Source organism: Colius striatus, chromosome 3 (genome assembly GCF_028858725.1).
Source record: "Colius striatus isolate bColStr4 chromosome 3, bColStr4.1.hap1, whole genome shotgun sequence".
NCBI lineage: Eukaryota > Metazoa > Chordata > Aves > Coliiformes > Coliidae > Colius > Colius striatus.
Genome location: NC_084761.1, coordinates 1,223,702 through 1,240,857, shown reverse-complemented (window position 1 = coordinate 1,240,857; position 17,156 = coordinate 1,223,702). Strand labels below are relative to the sequence as shown.

Genomic DNA, 17,156 nt, shown 5'->3' with positions numbered 1-17,156 from the left:
TTTGTGAGCAGCAGAGCCGCTCCCTGGCTGCCCCAGCTCTTGCTTTGCAGGGGTCCTGTGGCTCTCGGGAGGGAGATGGTGCTTTGTGTGGGAGCAGCTGCTGCACTCTGGTTACACACTCTCATTCCCAGGGAGGGTTGGGCTGCAGCTTTCTGGTGGGGTGGATGTGGAGGGGCTGGAAGGGAGCGGTGCTGTGCCATCAGAGCCAGGCCAGGGAGGAGCAGCAGGAGCTCTGGCCGTGGGTGTGGAGTGAGGAGGAGGGATGGAGATGGGGACAAACAGACTGTTTCAGATGCCCTTTGAGACCGACCCGTGTCGGCCTCGCTCGGATTCTTGTGTTTGTAGCCTCTGAACGTGGGTCTCGGTCTGTTCCTAGGCCTGAGGTTCAGGGGAGGGAAGGGGGGGGAAGCTGTGGGTTGAGAGATGCTCTCAGAAAACTGGCGAGTCAATGTTGTCTTAATACTGTTGGCAGTTCCTTTTCACGAGGATTGATTTCTGGTTTAGCAACTTGCTTTGATTTTCCTTTGACTCCCTCCTTTTTAAAGAGAAAAACAAATGTGACACTTGTGAAGAGCTTTGTAAGAAAAGCAGTTTCTTCTGGGGTTGTTTTTCCCTCGATGATAGATGCTGTAGTTAATTCAGGTTGTGAATGTTCCTTCCTGCCTTGTTTTTAATGACCGTTTGTCATTCAGAATAGGATGTGTGAAATGTTTCAATGGCAAAACAAACAGATTTTTTTTTGTTTCTTTGTGCAATTAACAGAGCTACTGGCAAAAAGGAAAAAAAAAAAGAATAAAACCTTTCTTGGTAACACAATGTTGTGGTGGCACTTCCTGAAGCACATCAGACCTGTGCCTGTGTGTTCCTCAAAGCAGCCCAGAAGCAGAGCTGATGAAATCCAGCAGTGTCCCTCAGAGGGTTTTGTGCAGAAGCCTGAGCTCATCCATGAGGTACTGCAAAGGATGAGGCTGGATGAATTCCAGCCTCTGGGTGCAAGTGTAGAGTGTTGCATCTGGGAAAGAATAACCCCATGTGCCAGCACAGGGTGGGGAATGAGCTGTTAGAGAGTAGCACAGGGGAAAGGGAGATGGGGGTGCTGGGGGCAGCAGGATGAGCATGAGCCAGCAACGTGCTCTTGTGGCCAAGAAGGCCAGTGGCAGCCTGGGGTGGGTTGGAAGGGCTGTGGGCAGTAGGTCAGAGAGGTTCTGCTCCCCCTCTGCTCTGCCCTTCTGAGCCCACATCTGGGATATTGTGTCCAGTGCTGGGCCCCTCAGTTGCAGAAGGACAGGGAGCTGCTGGAGAGAGTTCAGTGCAGGGCCACAGAGATGCTGGAGTGGAGCATCTGCCTTGTGATGAAAGGCTGAGGGAGCTGGGGCTCTGCAGCTTGGAGGAGCCTGAGGGGTGAGCTCAGTCATGTTCCAGATCCATCAAGGGTGGGTGTGAGGAGGCTGGAGCCAGGCTGTGCTCAGGGATGGACAATGACAGGACAAGGGGCAACAAGCTGCAACAGAAGAGGTTCCAAAGCAACACCAGGACAAAGTTGTTCCCTGTTGAGGTGAGGGAGCACTGGCAGGGGCTGCCCAGATGGGCTGTGGTGTGTCCTTCTCTGGAGACTGGATGATCTTTCCAGGTCCTTTCCAACCCTTGTGATTCTGTGATTCTGTTTTGCCTGAGACAAGGACAAAGGCTGGGGTTTAGAGCAGAGGATGCTGTGAGCTGGAGATCCAGGGACTTTCTGCTGTTGCTGACTTGTGCTGTCTATGTGTTTGGAGCATGGTGGCCCCATTGCTGGCAGGAGTGTCCTTCCTTCTAGGGTATGGGGCTTCTTGGCTATCAACTCGGCAGCAAGTGGGATAGCCCCAGACAAAGCCGCTTGGCTGAAGTGTTTGAAGCTCCAGAGTGTTGCTTTTGGACGATCCAGGCAGCATTTTGCTGCCACAGAGCAGTAGATGCTCACGTAACGTGGGCTGATAGTCATGAACTGCTTCAGTTAAAATGGATTACAGGTGCTGACATGGAGGAGAGCTCAGGTTTTAGCATGGCCAGCACTGGCACGATGCTGACATAGGGCTGGGGAGCTGTGGGGAAGGAGAATGGACGGGTAGGTGTTAACACCAGTGAGCTGTGGGGAAGGAGAATGGCAGGTAGGTGTTAACACCAGTGAGCTGTGGGGAAGGAGAATGGTGGGTGGATGTTAACACCAGTGAGCTGTGGGGAAGGAGAATGGTGGGTGAAGGCTGGTGAGCTGTGGGCAAGGGCAGGCAGCTGTTAACGCCAGGGAGCTGTGGGGAAGGAGAATGGCAGGTGAAGGCTGGTGAGCTGTGGGGAAGGAGAATGGCAGGTGAAGGCTGGTGAGCTGTGGGGAAGGAGAATGGCAGGTGAAGGCTGGTGAGCTGTGGGGAAGGAGAATGGCGGGTGAACACCAGTGAGCTGTGGGCAAGGGCAGGCAGCCGTTAACACCAGGGAGCTGTGGGGAAGGAGAATGGCGGGTGAACACCAGTGAGCTGTGAGGAAGGGCAATGGTGGGTGAACTCCAGGGAGCTGTGGGGAAGGAGAATGGCGGGTGAACACCAGGGAGCTGTGGGGAAGGGCAATGGCAGGTGAACGCTGGTGAGCTGTGGGGAAGGGGAATGGCGGGTGAACGCTGGTGAGCTGTGGGGAAGGAGAATGGTGGGTGAATGCTGGTGAGCTGTGGGGAAGGAGAATGGCGGGCAGCCCTTAACGCCCCTCAGCTGTGGGGAAGCAGAATGGCGTTAATGCTGCTGAGCTGTGGGGAAGGAGAATGGTGGGCAGCCCTTAACGCTGCTGAGCTATGGGGAAGGAGAATGGTGGGTGAATGCCAGGGAGCTGTGGGGAAGCAGAATGGCGGGCAGCCCCTAACGCTGGTGAGCTGTGGGGAAGCAGAATGGCGGGCAGCCCTTAACGCCCCTCAGCTGTGGGGAAGCAGAATGGCGGGCAGCCCTTAACGCCCTCAGCTGTGGGGAAGGAGAATGGCGGGCAGCCCTTAACGCCCTCAGCTGTGGGGAAGCAGAATGGCGGGCAGCCCTTAACGCCCCTCAGCTGTGGGGAAGGAGAATGGCGGGCAGCCCTTAACGCCCCTCAGCTGTGGGGAACCGCAACGTCGCCCGGCAGCGGCCGAGGCTGCGCGGCGAGCCCCGAGCCCACTCCCTGCCGCGGCCCGCCCGCTGACGTCACACGCTCCTGGCACCGCCCCCTCCGCGGTGCTGCCCAATCAGGCGCTGCCTCGGCCGCGTTGCCGGGCAGAGGTCTCGCGGTGCGGTGTGGGCGGGCCGAGGGCGGCGCCGGTAGCCAATGGGGGCGGCGGTGGGCGGTGCCGGTAGCCAATGGGGGCGGCGGTGGGCGGTGCCGGTAGCCAATAGGGGCGGTGGAGGGGCGGGGACGGCGGCGGCGGGATGGCGGCCGCCATGGCGAGCGCGGCGGAGCGGGCGGTGCTGGTGAGTGGCGGAGGGCGCGCGGTTTCCATGGCAACCGGCCGCGGCCTGGCCCCGGGATCCCCGCCGGCCCGTTCCGACGCCCCCGTTCCCCGCCCCGGCTGGCTCCGCACGGCCAAGCCGTTGCCTAGTGCGGGGCTGAGGCGCTGCGGGGCCCGTGAGGGGGCTGCGGGGCCGTGAGGGGCTGCGGGGGCCGTGAGGCGCTGCGGGGGCGTGAGGGGCTGCGGGGCCCGTGAGGCGGCTGCGGGGGCGTGAGGGGCTGCGGGGGCGTGAGGGGCTGCGGGGGCGTGAGGGGCTGCGGGGCCCGTGAGGCGGCTGCGGGGGCGTGAGGGGCTGCGGGGGCGTGAGGGGCTGCGGGGCCCGTGAGGCGGCTGCGGGGCCCGTGAGGCGGCTGCTCCCGCCGGGACGGGCTTTGGGGCCGTTGCCGCGCTGCCCGCAGCAGGCCGCGGTCCCCTCCGGGTTCCCGATGCGCTGCCGTCACGGTGTCCGCGTTGTGCTCCCCCTGAGCAGCACCGCGCCGGGCTGCGCTCGGCGGCTGCAGCGGGCCCGGGGCGGGTCGGTGCCGGCGGCCGTGTCCTGCTGAGGGTAAACAGTGACTTGCGTGACGTGACCTTGAAGGTATCGCAGTCGGACCCAGCGTGCTGCTGGATGGAAAGCGCGGGGCTAGCGAATGGCAGGCGGGTGTCACTGCAGCCGTGTTGGCTTCACGGAGCTGGGGAGGACACAGAGCGTCTGACACGGATGGCAGGAGGTTGGGGCAGCCCTTGTTCCTCTGGTATCCAGCAACAGGACAGGGCTGATGGGATGAAGCTGGAGCACAGAAAGTTCCATTTAAACATAAGGACAAACGATTTCACTGTGAGGTGAGGGAGCCCTGGCACAGGCTGCCCAGGAGGGTGTGGAGGCTCCTGCCTTGGAGCTCTTCAAGACCCACCTGGACACGTTCCTGTGTGACCTGATCTAGGTGACCCTGCTTCTGCAGGGGGGTTGCACTGGATGAGCTCTAGAGGTCCCTTCCAACCCCACCATTCCATGATTCTACGACCTTGCAGCATCTACAGGGCCACAAGCTGCAGGAAGCAGTGAGAGCTTTGGGTCAGGGGAGGGGATCTGAGAGATGTACCTGGGCTAGGTGGGAAGCCATGTGTGAAAAACAGGTTTTTTAGCATTAATGTGGTTTAGAATGGTGTTCTAGTATTCCTCAGCAACTGCTCTCAGTTTGAAATTAACACTGAGGGGAAGATCTTTTGCTGTCACTAAGGGGATGAAAGACACTAACGATGATTTGAAGCAGAAGCATCTGCATCATGACAATGGTGGAGATACTGCAGGCAGCTGCTTTACTTGTGTGACTTCTGTTTCTTTGGGAAGCTGAAGTAGAACAAGGGTTACAGAGCAAGAAACAGCAAGGCATCCAGTGTGTCAATATGATGACCAGAAACCCAAAAGAGGATGAAATGGTGAAAATCAGTGGGCCTGCACCCACACTGGGTTGAAGGATAACAACAGACTTCTCCCTAGGTGTGTTGTGTGCCTTGAGACACTGTGGAGACAAAACCACCTTTGTCCTACTCTGTGTTCAGATAACTCTTGTGTAAAGTGCTAACACATCAGTGAGTGCTTATTTTGTGTTTCTCATGGTGAAAAAGATCATTCCAGCAGAGCAGACACACCATAGACCTGAATTTCTGAGCTGCCCATACCTTTCCAATTGCTCTGTGGGCAAGCTGCTCAATTCATTCCTTTCCAGTACTTTCCACATGGGAAACTTCTGTTCTCCTTCAAGGCAGCAAGTGTCAGTCTCTGCTTTGTCCCTTGCTTCTGTCCCCACTTCTCTGATCATCTTCTTTGTGGGTTCTTATGGTTTAGAAGGAATGCTTAGCTGTGGTTTGAGGCTCTGCTTTCCACAGGTTTCCCTGCAGCAGGCAGGGGGTTGAGCTCAGAGGTGGCGTGTCATCAGACCTGAGGTTGTAACTGAGTTTGCCCCGATGGCTGGGAGTCCTCAGCCTTTTATCTCTCTCCCTCACCTGCTTTTGACTTGAGCTTGCTTGATTTTTAGGCTGCTGGTGCTTGGTAAAATGTCACTGGGGTGGGGAAGGAGGAGAGTTAAAGCTTTTGTCTTTCTCACCAACAAATCAGTCTGCAAGTTTTGCCCAGGGCAGTAACTGGTAAGGGATTTTACCTGTTTGAAACACTGTTTCCCTGCTGAGGTGGGGGAGCCCTGGCCCAGGCTGCCCAGGGAGGGTGTGGAGGCTCCTGCTCAGGAGGTTTCCAACCCCAGCTGGACACGTTCCTGTGCCCCTGAGCCAGGGGAAGCTGCTGGAGCAGGAGCTGGGGCTGCAGCAGCTCTGCAGGGCTCCTCCAGCCCCCAGCATTCCATGACTCTATGACTCCCAGTGTTTGGCTTCTGATCCCACTGCTGTCTTTCCACAATGTAGGAAGAAGAATTTAAATGGCTTTTACAAGAAGAGGTCCATGCTGTCTTGAAACAGCTGCAGGATATTTTGAAGGTGAGGTTAATTCCCATCTGTTTCTGTTGTGTGTGCTGAGTTTGTTTGGCCTCCCACATGAGAGGTGCTGGTAGTCTTGGAACACAGGAAGGCCCATCATGCTTGTTCAGTGCTGTCCCAAGGGTTTGCTGGTGAAACAGGACTTGCAGTAAAGCTGATCTCCCCTCAATTGCTCTGTCCTTGACCTTTGCTGAGGGAGCTGCTTTGACAAGGCAGATGGAGGCAGACAGACCTGTCTGCCAGGTGTTTGCTTGAGATGGGAGTATTTTCTGGAGCAGAGAAGCTGGATTTGCCTGTAAGGGTGGAAAGGAGCGTGATAACCTCTAGCTGACAAGCTGCTACTTGTGTAGTAATTAGCAGCATGCACTCTCCTCATCCCAAAGCATCCTTCCCTTGATATACCCCCTTCTCTGCTGGTCCTTGCCCCTTTCAGAGCTGAGGAATGTCCAGCTGAACCAGGCCTGCAGTGCCTCTGGCCAGCCAGAGTCTGGTCTGCCAGGTTGGGCTCTTTCCATGCAACTGAGTGGTGAGCTGGCCAAAAGGGGTTGTGTGCACAGGAATTCACTGTTCTCCTGCTTTCAACAGGCTCAGCTCCTCACCACTCTGAGGTTTCAGTGGGTGAAAGTCTGGAGGAGAGGGGTGGGTGCCAGAGGAGACAGGAGTGTCCTAGTGCTGACTTGGGGCATGACTCAGTAGCAGGTGATAAGGTGCAGTATCTGTACATCTAGTGTTTGTTTTGAAGGACTTGTTTAAGTTTAAAGGGTGAAGTGTGACTGAAGGACACTCACCAGCAGGTACAACCAGTCAGGGGGGCTGCTTTGCACTCTGGATTTCCCTCGTTTCCTGGAGCTGGAGGGGAGGATTTCCAGTGCCTTTCACCATGAGCTGCATGCAGCCAGCCCTCTCCAGCACACTGAGACAGGGGCAGCCTTGTCCAGTGCAGGGTCACCGAGATGCTGAGGGGATGGAACTTGTGTGTGAGGAGGAAAGGCTGCAGCCCTGGGGCTGTTCAGCCTGGAGAAGAGAAGCCTGAGCTCAGGGGCACCTCAGCAGCACTCACAAGTACCTAAAGGGTGGGTGTGAGGATGGGGGGGCCACTTTGTTCTGTGGTGCCCAGGGACAGGACAAGGGGTGATGGACATCAGCTGGGACACAAACAGTTCCTCTGGCACAGGAGGAGAAGCTCCTTTGGTGCTGAGGTGAGGGAGCCCTGGCCCAGGCTGCCCAGGGAGGGTGTGGAGGCTCCTGCTCGGGAGGTTTCCAACCCCAGCTGGACACGTTCCTGTGCCCCTGAGCCAGGGGAAGCTGCTGGAGCAGGGGCTGGGGCTGCAGCAGCTCTGCAGGGCCCTTCCAGCCCCCAGCATTTGGGGTTTCTGTGGTTCTCCTGAGCTGTGCCTGCCATGTGCTCTGTACGTGGGCTGTGGAGGATTGTAAAGGTGAGCACTCTGCCTTCAGCCACTTGCCAGTGACTGCATTTCTGCCCTTGCTTTGCCTCTGTTTGGTTTGTGGTGGGCTGGGCCCAGGTGGGTGCTCCAGGGCTCACTGTGTGTCCTCTCTTGGGCAGGAGGCCTCTCACCGCTTCGCTTTGCCTGCTGCTGGCTCGGGAGGAGCCCTCAGGCAGGAGAACTTTGTGCTGAGCACATCGGGGTAAGTGGCTGTGGCAGCACCCCCAGAGCAAAGGGGCCCTTTAACAGGAAATTTCACCTTCAGCAAAGCAGCCAACCAAGCTATGGTTGCAGGTGAATGTAGCAGTCTGTAGCTGTGTTCCAGGCCCAGGGCTGTTTCCTCCTGACACCTGCAGAGTTGATTTCCAAGCAGACATCAGTGTGCTCCCCTCAGCAGGGGCAGCTTTCTGATCCTGGGCACAGGGATCTGCAGAGAGAAGACCTGAATTCTGGTTTGGTCTCAATTTCTCACTCTTAACTGTGGGCAAACCTTAAACCTTTGTCCTTAAATCTGAGACCTGTCAGTTCTTCTGCAGTAGCTGTCCAGTTCTTAATCTGCAGCACAGGCCTCAGTCTGGAATAGCTGCACCCTAGCAGAGGCCACAAGCAAAGCAGGAGACCTTAGTCCTTAGGAGCAGCCTGTTGAGCACTGGTTCTCTGTTGGGTTTGAAGGCTGCATTCTTCAGGCATCAGCAGGGATTCCTGTTTTCATTCATTTTGTTTGCAAGGTGGGTCTTAAAAAGTGTTGATCTACAGAGTCTCTGTCTAGTGTGTTCAGATGTAAGGCAGAGCCAGACCGAGTTCTTGAAGACTCGGGTGCTTCTGCCTTCCCCCACTGGTCACTGTTCACATGAGCCCCCTTGCAGGACCTGTTAAAGGGTTTTGGGGGGTGGGGTTTTGCTTATTTAAGGCTTTTTCATGTGTGGGGTGGGGTTTGTAGCTTTCCATCTCAGTAATACACCCAATGTCTTGTGCTTGTGCCTGCCAGAGCTGTTTGTGGCTGCAGCAGAGCTGTTGCTGGGTAACACACGAAGCAGAGGTGGGATCAGGAGGGAAGGTCATGTTTCAGGCAGGGCAGTTAGGGTGAGGTGCCTCATAAAGTATATGACAGACCAGGAGCTGGGGCCATGGAAATGTGTGTAGAGTTCATCTGCACCCCCAGCTGGCCCCTGGATGGAGGGGAGCTGGGCCAGCTGCCCAGGACATGGGGGGGGCCCTGTCAGTGGCAGTTGGGATGGGTGTCTCTCGCCTCCCGTCGCTTGTGTTGCACAGATCCTCCTTCTCATTCCAGCACAGACCAGGTGAAAGGTGTGTTGACACTGCAGGGAGATGCCTTGTGTCAAGCTGTGAGTACTTGCTGTGTTTCTTGCTTTGTGCTGCCATCCCTATTACACTCTGACCTGAAGGAAGGGGTCATCTTTGTTATGCTTTGTGTCAGCCTTCCCTAACAGGCCTTAAGTCCTTTGACATTTGTCAAGATCCAGACACACATGCTCTGTGGTGACTGGGGGAGTCAACTTCCCTGGGGACTTCTTGCCTTTACTGCCTCTGCTGTGTAATCCCAGAGTTCCTTGGGGGCCTCTGAGATGAGATTGTGTGTCCTTCCCCAAGTGCCTTTCAACTTGGCATCTCCCTGCAGGAGGACTGAGGTTCTGGCCACGCCAGCACTGCTTTCAGCAGCTTGCCAAGATGATGTGGGAGATGGAGTGGAGTGGGGCTGTCAGTTTTCATGTTCTGCATAGGACCATTGCTTTCTCTGAAGCATTTGTTTGTTTCTTCAAGGATGTGAACCTGAAGATGCCCAGGAACAACCAGCTCCTGCGCTTCGCCTTTCGGGAGGACAAGCAGTGGAAGCTGCAGCAGGTACTGCTCACCCGGGCTGTCAGCCCCTCTGTGCCTTCCAGGCTGGAGCTGCAGCCCCCTGCTTTCCAGGAAACAAAGTTATGGCCATCCCACATTAGCTCCAGTGGTAAAAGCTGAGGGAGGAAACATGCAGTTAAATTCAGTGCTGGTGCTGGGAGGGAGAGGTGGGTTCTGCTTGTTCTGAGGTGAAGGCTGGCTGTGTGGCAGTCCTAATCCTTTGAGAGTGCCTGTGCAGCACTAGCCTGCTGTGTGCTTGTAAAACCAGGCTAGCAGGGCAAAGAGCAACTCCAGAGTTTTTGAGTAGCTTGTTCTCACTCCCTGAGAACCATTCCTTTATGCTGAGGACAAATCTCACTGCCTTGTGCTCTTGGTGTAGCTGAGTTCCCTCAGCTGAGGAGCTCAAGGGATGCCTGTGCCTATCCAGAAGCATTCCTGTGTGACCTGATCCTGATGGACCTGCTTTGGCAGGAGGGTTGGGCTGGGTGATCTCTAAAGGTCCCTTCCAACCCCCACCACTCTGATTTTGCTGGGATATGCCTGATCTAGTGCCTGATGTTGAAGACACAGTTTCCCACCTTGTCATAGCTGAGCAGCCTGGAGAGAGACACACTGTGTGTCCTTCCCAGTGCCATGGCTCAGAGGTTTGTAGCTGATGGTGCACTGGGGACTGTCTGCAGCTTCCAGCTGCTGCTTTGGCAGTGGAGGGAAGGTTCTACCAGTGAACTCTGTAGAGATGTAGAAAATGGTGGACTTGAGAGTTGAAACCAAACTGGACTGAGTTTCTTTACACCTCCCAACAAGGGAAGGAAGGTTTTGTGCTAACACCCTGCAGTGCATCCTGTTTTGTGGGTGTTCCAAAACTGCTGATAGGCTTATGCCAGCTTCTATGGAAAACACCTTCCTTGCTTTACTTGGAAGGGGTTTGTGTTCTAATGTTGCTGAGGTGTGGGAATGTGAGTGCCTGAAGCACTCTGTGCAGATGAATTTATGGTTATGTGGAGAGAACTTTGTCATGTCTCAATTCAAGCTGAGCTTCTGGAAGTCCTGTGAGTCCCTTCCCTTAGGGAGCTGTGCCAGAGGGAGTTTTGTTTCCCTGTGCAGTCAGTAAGGAAGTGCAGTACAAGCCCAGCTTTGAGGAACACAACTGCAGGCACAGGAGTTTTGAGGAACTTGATTGGGAAACAGAGCGAAATCAAGGAGGAAAAGGAATGAAGCAAGTCCTTACAATATCAAGATTGGCATTGCTGGGTTGGGAAATGCTGCCAGGAACCATTTAGCTTGCCCAAAAGCATCTGGGAGCTGTAAAGGCTGGAGCTGGTGAAGTTTGGAGATGCCATAGCCCAAATACCTACAGAGGCTCTCTGCAGTCTGACAGTGGACTTCATCTCTGTCTCCTCCCTGTAACCTCCCATATCTTGTGCTTTCTAAGAGCAGGACTATTCTGTAATCCCTCAGTGCCCAGATCTCTGCCAGGGAGGCCTTAACAAGGCTGAGCTGGGATCTGGGGTCACTGGAGAGCAGTGCAGATGTATCAAACTACAAGTATTCCCAAGCTGTGTTATGCATCTCCCAGCAGCCACCTCTCATACAAGCTTCCTTCCTTACCTTTGCCATTTATTGCATCCTCTGATTTACCCCTTTGTTGGTCATTTGGTGTTTTGTTTCCATTTTCCTGCTGCTGCCTGGAACTGAACACGAGTCACCCTCTCCCAGGACCATTTCCTTCTTCCTCTGGTATTTTTCTTCTGATGAAAGCACTGGGATACACCTATCAGCCTTGCTTTGGTGATTGTGCTGCAAACTGTCTTGCTTGAGAGGGGCTTGAGGGAGCTGTGTCCTGAGTCTGGCCAAGTTCCCCATGAGCAGAATGATGACAGCTTCTTGATGCTGGAGATAACCCCAACATTGATAGTGTAGAAGGACTCTGGAGTAGTTCCAGGCACACTGTGTTAGAAATCAGTGTTTGCTGCTTGTGACTGCTGTTGAATTTCTATCGTTGGCTTTAGCTCTAATAGTTCCCAAGGAAGAAATCACTGTTCCTGTTGCCAGACCTGGGTGCTGGATGCCACCCAGAGTGAGGGTTCCTGCAGGATGAGTGCCTGATGATGTCAGTGTTCCTTCAGGGCAGCAGCAGTGGGTTTTGTTGACAATCCAGGGTGTAACTCTCAGGCTGTTTTGCAGTCCTTGGGTGATGAATGCAGTAATGCATCTGGGCAGCAGTGGCAGGTCTGTGTCAGCAACTGTCTGCTACTCACAGAGGAATGGCCTTTACATTTGAGAAGCCACTGTTTGCTTAGGGCTACTGAGGTAATCAGGGAAACTTCTACTTCCTACTGTGTGTTACAGGGATTGATTCTTTAACAGGGCTGCATTTGTACCTTTGCAGATCCAGGATGCCAGAAACCATGTTAACCAGGCCATCTACCTGCTTATGAACAGAGATGTGAACTACCAGTTCAAAACAGGCTCAGAGGTGCTCAAGGTGAGGAGAAAGCCCTCTCTGGTGAGCTAAGGATGTGCAGGTTCCTCCCCACTGTTGTTTTAACCACAGTTAGTGCACGTTATTGTCTTGATTCTCTGATTGGAAATGGGTTCCCCGGTTGTACCCTGTGTCAAGGAGTGCCCACATGACCTCATGTTTGATGTGAGTGACAGAGCTGTACATCAGGGGGAATGGTCATCTGAGCAGTCAGTGCCCTGTTGCACAGCAGTGATGCTTCAAGAGCATCTCCTTTGATCTTTCATGGATGATACAGTTACACAGCTCATGCTCCTCTCTGTCAGCCTGTGCTTCTGGGCAGAGAAGAGATGAGGCAGCCAGAAGCAACCAAAAGATTACAGTTAAGGCTTGTGACTGATGATTTGAAAGTGAGTCCTCACTCACTAGGAGTAGCCAATGTGGTGTGATGCAGACCAGCTGCTTCAGGGCAGTAAGGCCCAGCCCTCAGCTTGGAAATGCTCTCTGAACCTGCCAGAGTTTCAGCTTCCTCCTTAGAGTCCCTCACAATACCAGACACAAGAAAGCTGAGCATTTTATAGTCTCCACCTGAGCAGGGGCTGCTAATAGGAGGAAGCCAGGTAATGAAACTATTTCCTTTTCACGTCTGGGAGGGAGAGATTAGTCATAACATCAAATGCCTTTGTCTTAGCAGTCCTGAGCTCTCTGGCAGACCTGTGTTGCTTCCCAGTTTTTTTCTGGAAGGGGAAGTCTGCCTGAATAGAGCCTTTGCACTGTGCTTTCTGGCAGGACTGGGCTCAGGAGGAGCTGCTTTAGTGCCCCAGCCCATAGGTTATGACATTCAGCAGTTGTTGTACCCCTGATGTGGGAATGGGGAGAACTAGGACACAGTTGTTGTTTTTGCTTCATGCCTGCTCTGCAGAAGAGCTGGTGATGAGTTTGTCAATGCTCCTCTGGCATCAATAATTGATCTCATGTTCTCTTCTCCTTCTTCTAATGAATAGCTGTTCTCTCCCCAGTCCCTGGTATGAATCCCTCCTGGCTGTAACAGCTAAACTGCGTTTATGTGGGAGCCATCTCTTCCCAATAAGTCCCTGAATTCCTGGGAAGAGTGTGGGTGTGCTGTTGGTTATTGTACCTCTAGCAAAAGGCTGTAGGATTCTGCAGCAGGCTCTGCAGAGCTGTCAGGACTCACACTCAGCAGAGCTCTCTGTGCTGTCTTGTAGCTTATGGATGCAGTGATGCTACAGCTCTCAAGGGCCCGAAATCGGCTCACCACTCCAGCCACTCTGACTCTGCCAGAGATTGCCTCCAGTGGGCTCACAGTAAGTATGTGGTGGTTTAGCTCTCCATGCAGTCTGGCAGCAAGGGACAGGCAGGATATTGTGCTGCATGCTGGTAGAAGTGGGTTTCTGAAGAGTCTCCTGAGGTAGAGACCTGAGGTAGGTGCAAACCCAGAGCGTTTTTGGTTGCTCTGTCTCCTGTGGGGCAGCAGATGACTTGGGCATGAGGCCTCTGGTTCTCAGACAGTAAGTTCTGTTTTCTGCCCAGGAATCTCATCCAGGGATGATCTGCCCTTGGGAACAGTGCTCCATCCTCTTGTCACCATCACCCACCCACCTTTTGATCAAGTGCAGCAGGAGGAACAGGCACTGCCTGCAAGCTGCTCAGTCTTTGTTTCCTTCCTAATGTCCCTCTCACCATGGGGTAACTGTAGTGTGGAAGAAGGCAGTGATTTCCCAGCATGACAAATAACAAAAGCAGCTTCTTTTCTCACCAGAAAATGTTCACCCCTGCTCTGCCTCCAGACCTGCTGGTGAATTTCTACATTAACCTGAATAAGCTGTGCCTGACTGTCTACCAGCTCCACGTGCTGCAGCCCAGCACAACCAAGGTGACAACTGCTTCCTCTTCAGCCTTCTTCCATTTCCCTCTCCCTCCTTGTTAGATGAGTAAGGGAAAGCAGGAATGGCTGTGACTGGCGTTAAGTGTCTGTGTTTAGATCTGCTGCAGGCAGAACCCTGGCTCTAGTTTGAGGCAGGGCCACTCAGCCCAGTGCTCTGGAGAAAGCCAGTGCATGCTTTAGGCCAAGGAATGTTTTATTGTATGATACAGGTTGATCATTTTGCCTGATTCTGGAAGGGCAGAACTCTGTCAATGCAGTTGGCATCCCAATGCAGTTAGCATCTTGGGCTTTCTGCACAGAGTTCTGATGGATGCTGTGCTGCTTTGCCTCTTGCACTGGGGTCATGTCGATGTCCTTTGGAAGCAGGATTAAACTCCCCAGCTTTATTAAGTGCAGTCCATCCAGAAGGATGTTTGTCCTAAAACCTACCTCTTGTTTTTCTTCTGGATCTTCTCATTTGTATGGTACCAACATCTGGAGCTGAGTTGGACTGCACAGAGGGTTTTTTTCAGGAAGGGATCAGACTGCATGGATTCCATGTGAACAATACTCAGGCAGATACAGTACAGGCAGCTCTTGAAGCCAGGCTCCTGCACAAAGCTTAAACATCCTCCTAAGCAGTCTGTGCAACTGCAGCAACATCCTAATGGCCTTTTCCTTCTTCTCCAGAACTTCAAGCCTGCTGGAGGGTCCATTTTACACAACCCTGGAGCCATGTTGTAAGTCCAGTCCCTACAAAGGCTGTGTGTCAGGTGGAGGGGTGTGCTGAGGAGGGCACCCAGAGGGCAGGACACAGTTTTGGTTGTAGCACTTGCTGAGAGGAGAAGCTGGGCTGACTCACTTGCTCTGACCGTGAATGCACCTCAGAAGTGTTTCTTTAATGACTCAGTCACAAAGGCCCAAAGCTGTGGCTTTTCAGGAGACAGCCAGGGGTTTGTCTGGAGATCTGAGTTGGCAACCAGAGTGAAGATGAGTTTGCTGGCAGTGGCACTGCGTGCCCTGCCTGTGCCTCTCTGCAAGGCACCCAGGGCTCTGTTAGCTTCGCTCTGGATCTGCTCAGAGGCAGACTGGGGGTTTGCAGTCTGTAACTTTGCCTGTTTTCAGTGGAGCAGAGGTGCTAGGCATGTCCTTGTGAGAGTGGAGGGCAGCTGGGGTGGTGTGTGTGAAGCTCTGCTCCCTTCTCCCCTGCTCCAGTGAGTTTGGCAGTCAGCGCTACGAAGTCAGCCACGTCCATAAGGTGGAATGTGTCATCCCCTGGTTAAATGATGCCCTTGTCTTCTTCACTGTCTCACTGCAGCTTTGCCAGCAACTGAAGGACAAGGTAATGGCCTTAGAGAAGGGGCTTTGTTTTTAACCTCTGGGTTTTGAGAGGACTTCAGATCTGGTGGGATGTTATTCTGTACGACCTACATATAGCCTGAAAACGAGTGATGAGGCAACACTCTGCAGCCAGGGAGCTGGCTGGCACTCTGGGCTAAGTGTGGTGGTGTGGCAGATGCCTTTGCCCCACTGGTGACTGGGTGGAGAGGAGCAGGCAGACACTTCTTTGTTCTCAGCCATGGGCTGGATGTGGGGAAATGCCAAGGCACTGGAGAGGAGACACAGACTGGATGCAGCTGTCCTAGCTGCCCCCTCGAGCAAGTACCTTTGTGCTGTGAGGCTCTCCAGTGGCAGTGGCAGCAAATCTGCCCTTGTGCAGTGTAGGGCTGGAGTGTGTGATGCTGTAAAGCTCAGTCATCACACATTATATGCCCACCCTTCTACAGCCCAAGGGATACAGGAGCTCACCTGCATTTCTTCTTGCTTTGCAGATCTCTGTTTTCTCCAGTTACTGGAACTACAGGCCATATTAATTCTCTGTGGAGTGCCCAAGCCACGAGTGTCCAGTGTGTCTGTGTTTTCAAGCTGCCAGCTGAGTCCAGGTCAGCCTGAGGGAGCTGTGGCTCACTGCTGTGGGGCCCTCCCTAGGGCAGGGTCGGTGTATCCACAGACACAGCTTTAGTGGCCCCATCTGGGACTTTCTGCACAAGCAGAGCACCAAAGCAATGCTGTGGGGCTGGTGAAAGCTTCCACCCATCTTTGTTCTCATGTGTGTTGTGTGGCCTACACTTCCCAAACCTCTGATGGATGACACAAGTCCACTGCAAGGGACAGGGAGCTGTGGGCTGCTCTCCCTGCCTGTGTTTGCACACAGTGCTGTGGCTGCTGGACTCTGAGCTGCCTGGGGAGGGGTGAAGACAGACTAATTGAACATGCCAGGAAAGAGTGGGGGGCATCTTGCCCCATGCAGTGAAATCTGTTGTTGTGATGTGGTTATGACAAGCCCTGAGCTTCTCCTGCTCCTGCCTGTTGTGTCAGTGCCCATGGTATTGGTTCCCCTTTGGGGATGTTTTTACTTGCTGCTGTTTGAACTCTTCTTTTGGGTTTTTTTTTTACCCCTGGCATCAATGTGATTCTTTTTCCTCTCTCTCCCTGAGCCCTGGTTGGGCCAGCTGAATTTCCCAGGTGTAGTATCCTGTTGTCACTGGCAGCCTTTGGAGCTGCCTCAGTCCTCTGGGCACAGCTGTGCAGTCTCACAGCCTGGCATTAAACCCAAAGTGAGAACCACGTTGTTACTACCATTTGCTGCCTACCCATGGATGCTGCAGTGTGTAACTCATCCCTCTAGCCATTGGTAACTGTGAAATAAAGATCCTCATGCTCCTGTGGGCTGGCAGTGCTGAGAATGAAAGGACCAAAGGTGAGGTGCTCTCTCACAAGTGAGTGGCTGTTCACTGGACTCCTGGTTGCTTCGGGGTCAGGACAGTGGGGGGTCTCTGAGGGCAGAGCTGGGCATCTCTTTGAAGGCTGGGCCTGGTCTCAGCCAACTGTTGTCTGACACCTACCTGAAGCACTTTCCAAACTTCCCCTTGATGGTCATGTTTGGAAGAGGCTGCAGATCCTGGGGCTGGGTTGGGTCGGCTCCTGGAGCTGGCTGTGAAGTGCTGAGGAAGCATCACCTGCCTCCTGCTTGGCTCCAGCCAGCCCTGTGCAGCCCCTGTTTTGGGTGACTTTCCTCCCTGGAGTACCTTAGCCAGGAGCCTGCCTGTGTGCTGAGGTGAAATGGGCCTGGAATGTCAGGGCCCCTGGAGCTTCTCTTGACACCATGGCTGGAAAATACAAGGCTTCCTGGTGTGTTCCAGGTGCAGCCCACAGGGCTGTGTCAAAAGGAGATCACAGGACAGTTGGGGTTTGAAGGGATCTGTCTGGTTCAGTTCGTGTGCTCAGACCACCCAAAGCCCATCTCCCAGGACCAGGTCAGGCACCCTCAGTCACTTTGGGGATGAGACCAAGCTGGGTGGCTGTGGAGATGTGTCTGAAGGCAGCAAGGAGCTGCAGAGGGCTCTGGCCAGGCTGGAGCCATGGGCTGAGGGCAGTGGGATGAGGTTGAACAAGGGCAAGGGCTGGAGCCTGCCCTTGGGGCTCCCCAAGCCCAGGCAGCTCCAGGCTGGGGCAGAGGGGCTGGAAACTGCCTGGTTGGGT

At 54.2% G+C, this 17,156-nt stretch overlaps 1 protein-coding gene across 3 annotated transcripts; it reads left to right on the top strand.

Moving 5' to 3' along the window:
* Positions 1-698: 698 nt before the first annotated feature.
* On the top strand, positions 699-15,506 carry ROGDI (rogdi atypical leucine zipper). Of its 3 annotated transcripts, XM_061991991.1 has the most exons (11): positions 3,394-3,455; positions 5,891-5,962; positions 7,527-7,609; positions 8,699-8,753; positions 9,190-9,270; positions 11,657-11,752; positions 12,955-13,053; positions 13,509-13,622; positions 14,304-14,353; positions 14,829-14,955; positions 15,446-15,506. In XM_061991991.1, the coding sequence occupies exons 1-11, from the start codon at positions 3,414-3,416 to the stop codon at positions 15,485-15,487; spliced, it is 861 nt and encodes a 286-aa protein (XP_061847975.1). In that variant the 5' UTR covers positions 3,394-3,413; the 3' UTR covers positions 15,488-15,506. The 3 variants fall into 3 exon arrangements, 2 of the variants coding, with proteins under 2 accessions (XP_061847974.1, XP_061847975.1); XR_009818384.1 differs by lacking the exons at positions 3,394-3,455; positions 14,829-14,955; positions 15,446-15,506 and adding an exon at positions 699-950 and having other exon boundaries at positions 13,493-13,622; XM_061991990.1 differs by lacking the exons at positions 3,394-3,455; positions 7,527-7,609; positions 8,699-8,753 and adding an exon at positions 699-950.
* Positions 15,507-17,156: the final 1,650 nt, after the last annotated feature.

Bases quoted from the DNA above. Each gene is read 5' to 3' on its own strand.
- ROGDI (XM_061991990.1), top strand. From the start codon at position 699: ATGTGTGAAATGTTTCAATGGCAAAACAAACAGATTTTTTTTTGTTTC. The intron at 5,963-9,189 runs GTGAGGTTAATT...TGTTTCTTCAAG, and splicing joins AGCTGCAGGATATTTTGAAG to GATGTGAACCTGAAGATGCC. The intron at 13,623-14,303 runs GTGACAACTGCT...CTTCTTCTCCAG, and splicing joins TGCAGCCCAGCACAACCAAG to AACTTCAAGCCTGCTGGAGG.